Source organism: Triticum aestivum, chromosome 4A (assembly GCF_018294505.1).
Source record: "Triticum aestivum cultivar Chinese Spring chromosome 4A, IWGSC CS RefSeq v2.1, whole genome shotgun sequence".
NCBI lineage: Eukaryota > Viridiplantae > Streptophyta > Magnoliopsida > Poales > Poaceae > Triticum > Triticum aestivum.
This window is the reverse complement of record NC_057803.1, coordinates 746,023,696-746,031,656: the sequence shown is the minus strand read 5'-3', so window position 1 is coordinate 746,031,656 and position 7,961 is coordinate 746,023,696. Positions and strand designations below refer to the sequence as shown.

The window sequence follows — 7,961 nt, the reverse complement described above, 5'->3', positions numbered from 1 at the left end:
GGGTGGTTTTATGTGATTTATTTAGGTTAGCTCAGTATTTTTGTTTTCCTTTTTCTTTCTCCTTTATTTTTACTTTTCTTTTACATTTTTTTGTCGAGTGCGTGAACTTTTCTCAAATTCGTCAACTTCTCAAAATTTATATTATTTTTAAATTGGTTAATTTTTTCTCAAATTACTGAATATTTTTCAAATTCATGAACTTCTATCCAATTTAGAAAAGTTTCTCGAATTTTTGTACTATTTTGAAATCAGGAAAAAAAATCAAAATTTTATGGACTTTTTGATATTAGTGAACTTTTTAGACGTTTGTTAACTTTTTCAAATTGAAGAACTTTTCCAACTGTCAATATTCAAAGGTCAACGGTCAAAGCCGAAGGTGAATTAAGAATGGTCTGCGGTAAAAAAAATCAAAGGTCATGTGGCCTCGTGGGTTATGGCCTATCTTATCCAGCTTGCACTTGAGCGCCATCCTTCTTAGTGATAGGACATATTTGAGGGCCAGCTTCCTTAGTGGGTTATGGCCTCGTGAGTCCTTCTATTTCATGACACACGCACTAAAAAGTGAGCTCAGGCACTAGAAAGTAGGTTATGGACAATCTGTTTGCGGGCAAGGTGCTCCTGTTTTTTATTTTCGTTTTTCTTCTTTGTTTCTTCTTGCTGTGTTTACTTCAAAAACTGTTCACAAATCTAATTAAAAAAGTTTTAATTATTTTTTAAATTCTTTATTACACAAACATTCATGAATTTGAAACATTATCCCAAATTTTAAAAAATGTTTATGAATTTTAAAAATATTCGGGATTGATAAATTGCTTATAAATATAAAAAATGTTCATGAATTTATTAAAAAACGTTTGAATTAAAAAAATTCTAAGTTCAAAAGTTGTCTGTTGAATTTGAAAAATTGTATTGTTTTTCAATTCTTTTTGTGAATTTCGAATGAAGTTACCAAATTTGAAAAAATATTCATCAATTTACAGTTGTTTGCCAATTCAAATGATATTAATGAATAAAAAAAATTCCGCTAATTTCAAATTTGTTCCCAAATTTCAATTTTTTTGTTGATTCGAGAAAATTTCTCAAATTTTTGAAAAAATCACAAAATTTTAAAAAGGTCACTAACTTAAAAACAATTCTATAAAAAAATACGAACGAATTAAAAATGTAGTCATGACTTTTAAATTTTCCCGCACTCAAAAAATACTTGCAAGTTTCAAGAATTATTTTCCATTTTTAGATAAAATAAAAAAGGAAACGAAAATTGTACATTTATAGAAAGGAAAAAACACATAAAAAAGAAAAAGATTAAAAGGGAAAACCGGAAAATAAAAAAGAAAGAAAACCAGAAGAAAAACAAGAGAATCGACCTGTGCGGTGGAAAAACCAGGAATTGGCCGGTTAAATTTAACCAGCACGCTGCGATGGGTGGTACACATTACTAGGTTATTCTCCGATCTAGGCAAGAAATAGAACTTCGCCCAACGTGTAACAGCACGCATGTGAGCGCACAATACGTTTGTTACTTTTTTCTTCTTTCGACTTTTTCACTTTGTTTTTTATTTCGAGTCCTTTCACTTTAAATTTAGTAAAATTCAAAAGAATTTTATATTTTAAAAAGTATGTACATTTTAAAAATATTTGTGAATTCAAAAATTGTTCGCTATTTCAGAAGATGCAAATTTTGGAATAAGTCCAAGAATTTGATAAAATTGTTTGTGCGTATTAGGTTGGTTTGTTCTTTTAAAAATGTTTTGTGAGTATTAGAAAAATATTAAATGTATAATAATAAAAGTTTCGTACGTATTAGCTATCTGCCTGCGTTTGCCAAGCTGAGCTCTGTCGAGTACTGCTGTCATTTTTTGGTTCTAGCTAGTAATGTAATTAATATATAATTACACATAGACAGCTTGCAATGTGTTGCGTGCATCAAGATAAACTCTTGTTTCGTCACCATGAAATCGACCATAATATGTCCATAATGATAAATGGACCATGGCACTAAAAGGTACTTTCATCATGAAGAAAACTTTTGATGCGTAGTGATTCATAATGGCACATGTTATATTTTTGAATTTAATTTAAACGGTATGAATAAAGAAAAGTTCTCTCGGATATGGTAGATATTGTACGGTCGCTTCAACTTACCACTTACATTTTACGTCTATTGTCGTCTTGATATAGTAAACCGATATCATCAAGTTGTCGTGATCTAGCTACCTTCGTAACCGAACATTGGTCGTCCCTCCCATGTTATGCCATAGATGGCTAGTTACAACAGCTCAGAAAACATTAGGAGATACATAACTAGTTTAGATAGATGTTGTTGTTGCTTCGAGATAAATATTATTTACGCTTGTCATCTACACAAACTTTGATTTCTTAAGGGAGCTACAAGGGAGTACACAACCCACAATTATTTAATTCATAGCGTTGCCCACCATTATCCCTATATCATCGTAATCCACATTAACTACTATATATAATTATATGATTATGTTAATGAGGATGAGTTGTAAACAGTTAAGTAAAAGCTGGAACGTAAATGGTATCCAGCGAAAATAGCAATGGATCCAGCTAGTCAAATTAATGACTTACTCCAAATGAGACAAGGAAATAAAAGGTATCCAATGAAACTATTCCTACATCCCATCAATAATATTAGTAAAACTTAACAATCTCACAATAATCGAAACAATTTAATATTCAACATCATGGGAAGTGAGAGGCAAATGAAAGGCATCCAATGAAACAATGCCCGGACCTAACCAGTAAAATCAAGTAAGGCATTTAATTGATATAAAATATTAACTAAAAATAATCAAAAAATGAAGGTAAAAAAAGGAAATACATGAGAGTAATAAAGAGAAGGAAGGGTAGTCCTCCATTTCCAGCTACAGCTGATGAAAGGGCAAAAGACGAAATAAATGAGGGCAATAAAAATATGAATGGCAGCCCTCCGTTTCTAGCTACGGCCAAGGCCAATGACTTGGTAATCAAATTTTCTTGTATATCCCCGCAAAAAAAATCTCTTATATATACCGCACCAACTCAACCCCAATCTCTATCCATTACCACACCACCCTCATTTTTCCTCTCCTCACTTAGCTTTTCTCCTCCCTGCTAGCTTAACTCCTTGCCGTGGATAGCTATGGCGGCGGCGAAGTCGAACCAACTCAGCACCCTTGTGCCCAACATGTTCGCTGCGGTGAGCTATTTACAATTTTGATGCCATTTGTTTTTCCTTTGCTCCTCCTCCTCCCTCCTTCCTCCCAACCCTAGCCGCCCCACCCCACCTCCTGACCCCTCCCCCTCTTCCCTTCCTCGCCGCCGCCTGAGACAGCCGCCGGGCAAGCCCGGGGCGCCAAGGATAGTGGCGGCGGGGCCTCGATTGTCCTGCCTCTGCGTGGGGAACCCTAGATCTGGAGGGACGACTCATTGGCAAGGCATGGCCGGCTAGCAGCTGTGCATGCGGTGGATCTGGCGTCCCGGCCACGCGGGCGGCGGGATCCAGTGGTCGTTGGCGGCCGGCGGCAGCTTCTGCGGTGGCCGGTGCGCACGATCTGGCGCCTCCCTTCCTCCCCTGTTCGGCGTGCGGGCCAGCCTGGTCGGGCCGCACTTCCTTGGGTCGCCGGTTCTGTACAGGAGGCGCTGCTAGTGGCGGGGATCTAGTTCGGGCGAAATCCCTAGTCGGCCATGGCCGGCCGCGTCAACGGCGACGCCTGAGAGCGTCGTTCCCCTCCTTGGAGGCGTCGGTATGGACTGATCCTCTCACTTCCTGTTCCCCTAGGTCTCCCGGGCAGAAGCCCTAACTTTGTTGGGCGGCGACGGCGCTCACGGCGCCGTTCCCTTCTTGAAGGCGCCGCTTTGGGAACCTTGGGGCTGGGTGGCGCTTGTGGGTGGTGGGCGATGGCGGTGGTGCGGCCCTATCCTAGCATGGATCTGCGTCCGTTGCTTGGAGATGGACTCGCGTAGGTAGAGGTCGTCGTTTGGTGCCATGGTGGCGTCGATGGCGGAGGCACCTGCTAAGGTTGGCACCTCAATCTGCTCTGAAGATGGACCAGTGGAAGATGGCGGCAACGACACATGTGAGTGCGTCGGACCGGTTTGTGCCCCGGACCCGGTACGTGGCTCCGTCGGGGTCTCCGGCTTTAGATGTTAGGCTTAGGTGAGAGGTCTGGGTATTTGGCCCATCTTGCACCCCTTCATCATATGGATTGGAGTAGCGGCAGATGTTGCCAAGATGGCGGATTCAGGCATATTGTTGTGCTACTTTGTAAGGTTCTCGAGAATAATCAATAAAATGGCCGCATGCATCTCCAAAATACGGAGGCCGGGGGTCATCCTCCTTTTCTAAAAATAAAAAAAATTGATGTTTTTCCTTTTTTGTTTCTTTGGTGGGTTAGGGTTTGCTGGACGATCAGTTCCGGCAGCTTGAGATGCTCCAAGACGAGGGCAACCCGGACTTCGTTGCCAAGGTTGTCATGCTATTCTGCGAGGAGGGTGAGCGTATCATTGGCGAGCTCGCCAAGCAATTGTACGTTGCCATGTCAGGTGATCTGATCATTTGTGTAGGGTGGTTTGATTTGACTTCTTACTTGGGCATTCGGTTCATGTCTGTGTAGGGACCAACCATGTGTGGACTACGGCAAGGTGGACACATTTGTGGATCAGCTCTGGGGAAGCAGTTTATAGTGAGGCCTCTTTTCTTCTTCTTTCACGTCCTCTTCGTATGTGTTTGTGCAGTAGTATGTATCAGGACTATTGTTGTTTTCTGTGTCTTGGAATGAAAACTAGGTATTTAGATCCTATCATGTTGGGGGAGAATTATCGTCCATTTTCATTATTATAGTGTTTTATGGCAAGCGTGGTCAATTTCCTGAATTGATCAGGCGGCTCAACAAGTATGGATAGATTGAGATAAATACGGGGAGGGCTGATATCAGTTTGGCAAGTTGTAGTGATTTATCATCTAGATCCGAAAAAATTAATCCATTCCGTACATCTCAGCTAGCTCAAAATGTAGCACGTGGTATCTTCCAATTAATTTTGGGAGAGGTTGACCTCCGTTTGGTCCTTTAACTATTTTATGATTTAGATCCGACAATCGTTTTTTCTGTTATATTGTTGTATTATTTCTATACGAAGACCCCTTTGGCTGTTTTACAGTTTTATAATTTACATCTGACAAACTGCACGGGCGTAGTACCGTTTTATGATTAAGATCTGACAAACTGTTTGACCATTGTACTGTTCTATGATGTACATCGGACAATTTGGCCATTGTAGTACTTTATGGTTTGGATCCAAGAAACCTTGGCTGTTGTACCGTTCTATGAATTAGATGCGACAAATATCAATCACTTCCCATAAATCATATAGCTCCATAGTACTCCATACCCACCTTGTTAAGTGGTTCTTCCAATCGCAAAAAAAAGTGCTTCTTCCAAGTGATGTTTTGGAGGTTGGCATCAATTCTGTTGTAGTGCATAATGATTAAAATCCAACAAAGAACATTTGTCCTTCACAAATTAGACGGCTCAAAGAGAAGCACTTCACATTTTCCTTTCTGAAGTGGGGCTCGTACAATTAATTTGGGGAGGATCGTCACCCTCTCCTTTACACTCACAACTTTGCATGACATAGATCCCTTGCCTCAGGAATCTTGTTTTAGGTATGTTTTTCGTATATACGTTTTTTTTTGGAATCACAGTTTGCAACCAATGAGTCAATACTACTCTATGTAGATGTCACATTTCTAACTTATATGTCATTTATTACGAACTACCACTTTCATTACTGAAAATGTTAACTCCTAGTGGATCAATGTATCACTTTGCTTACACTGGGCTTTCATAGTTGTATTTAGTTGATTTCACAACTCGGTGGTACATCTATTTGCTTAGGAGGCTGTAATGAAGGGAAAACACTTCAATGCTATTTTTCTGATCATCTATTTGCATGTCGCAGTGTTGGTGCTCGGAGAGTGAAGAACACTTGCATTCAGTTCCATGAGTGTTGTCAGGAGAAGAGCGGCATTGGGTTAGTAATTTGTGCCATCATGTCACACACTATTGTTTTTCAATCATTTCGTTTTTGAAATCTTCATACTGAATATGATTTCCTAGTGTGCTCACGTCATCTACTGGAACATATTTTCTTACTATTAGTGTTATCAGAGTATATATTGATGGAATTGCATGTTCATTGCTTTTGTAATCTGCTGAATGTATTCAGACATTATAGATAGACATATTTGGCTAACTCCACTGAGATTCTTGGGTTAGGAATATAACTTCTCCATTTTAATTTAGTTGATTGTATCCTTTAGGATCGTTAAGATAACCCTACCAATGCAGAGTTTTGTTCTTATGGAGGCAAATTGTAATGGCCAAGAGCATTTTTAGTAGTTATTACTTAATAACATGTTCCTTTATCATTAATAACATCGCCATGAGCACTTGGAAACGAGCTTCACAACTTACTGAATTTTTTCTTGTCAGGTGCCTGAAGGCACTGGATTCTGTGAGAAATGATTTCTATGATCTGTGCAGCATGTTCATACCATAGGCTTCAGGTATTGATTTCTGTAACTCTTCTTAAAATTTATGTAGCTTTACAGTAAAATAGAATAGTAATCTACAAACACTTTTATTTTTAATCTAAAGTTTGCATGAAATGCAAAATGTAGAACTAAACAGTAGATATGAGGCTATGGGTTCAGTTAGCTTACTGCATAATAACAGACGAAAGACATTTTAATGAAATGAATGCGACTAATTTGCATGTCAAGCATTAAATTACTAGTGCTAATTCTGGGAAAAACAAGCAGGGAAAGTTTTTTTCTATGGCAAGTCTGTACCAAGAGGTACTACTTGGTTTCTAGGACTACTAGAAATCTCACTAGAAAATCTTCGTTCATAGATAACTGTTTTGGGTATGTATGTGATATCTGAATCTTAGCCTCATGTACCTCGAAATGGTCACCCAAATTTTGCCTCAAAACTTATCATAGGTCACACCATTGATATTTAATAGACTTCATGGTTTGCTTTCTTGTCTGGATGATGGACATAATCTTCACAATTATTTTGTGTTTAACTCCTTCTGAGTAAGATCGTGGTTTACGCAACTTACGTGCTATCTTATTTTCAAATACAGCTGCAGCAGCATGTCCTAAACTGTAGGCCGGAGCAATAAAGCTGGAGCTGCATGTTCTGATTGCACATTGTGTTTGAAGTCGTAGAACATGCTCAACTTATCATATATGGCCTGGAATTGTTTGCTTCTGCGGGGTCTATAGTTCTATGAAGCGACAAGCTGCTCATCTGGTGTCGATTTCTGTGGTACTGTCCGTAGTTTCATTCTGAATTATTGGTGGTGAAATAACAATCATTCGCGATCGTTTTGCATTTCAGTGGTTAATCTGGTGTCGTGGTTGTAGTCAGTTTCTAGCTCGTATCAGTTCAGTGGCAGTGTAATCTCGACAAAATCATGTGTCTGCGGTCGGCTTATGGACTGTGGTGGTATATTGTGAAGAGCATTGTAATGTTATTTCATTATCAAGTTATGTTTGTGGTTGGGTGACAATGTGCGTACCAAAATAATTTTATTTCTTTATCATATATTTCATCCAACTCATCATATCTGAGTCTTAATCTCCTCCCCGCAAAAAAATAATAAAAAATATCTGAGTCTTAATGTCCTACTCGTGTGAATTGCACATCTAGAAAGCCAGGACTGATTTGAGATTCAGATATACTCAGTTATCAGATGAGATTATGAACACGTAACCCTGACTTGAGATTACAAATATATTTTCGTCCTGAAAGTATAGTCGAGAGATAAACAGAGCAGGATGATAACTATATATACTTGTAGATGGGATGGCTCACTTTAAGTAATAGCAAGCGCCTTGGTAGCAGGCACAGTCAACCAGAAAGACCATCTTTAGACATTTGTTT

At 39.0% G+C, this 7,961-nt stretch overlaps 1 protein-coding gene across 1 annotated transcript; it reads left to right on the top strand.

Moving 5' to 3' along the window:
* The first annotated feature begins 3,074 nt into the window (after positions 1-3,074).
* Positions 3,075-7,587, top strand: LOC123083587 (histidine-containing phosphotransfer protein 1). Its single transcript, XM_044505588.1, has 6 exons — positions 3,075-3,205; positions 4,404-4,534; positions 4,623-4,691; positions 5,968-6,039; positions 6,501-6,574; positions 7,159-7,587. The coding sequence occupies exons 1-5, from the start codon at positions 3,149-3,151 to the stop codon at positions 6,565-6,567; spliced, it is 396 nt and encodes a 131-aa protein (XP_044361523.1). The 5' UTR covers positions 3,075-3,148; the 3' UTR covers positions 6,568-6,574; positions 7,159-7,587.
* Positions 7,588-7,961: the final 374 nt, after the last annotated feature.

Excerpts from the sequence above, each read along its gene's own strand:
- LOC123083587 (XM_044505588.1), top strand. The coding sequence starts at position 3,149 with ATGGCGGCGGCGAAGTCGAACCAACTCAGCACCCTTGTGCCCAACATG. Across the intron at positions 4,535-4,622 it reads GGCGAGCTCGCCAAGCAATT|GGACCAACCATGTGTGGACT; the intron begins GTACGTTGCCAT and ends ATGTCTGTGTAG. Across the intron at positions 4,692-5,967 it reads CTCTGGGGAAGCAGTTTATA|TGTTGGTGCTCGGAGAGTGA; the intron begins GTGAGGCCTCTT and ends TGCATGTCGCAG.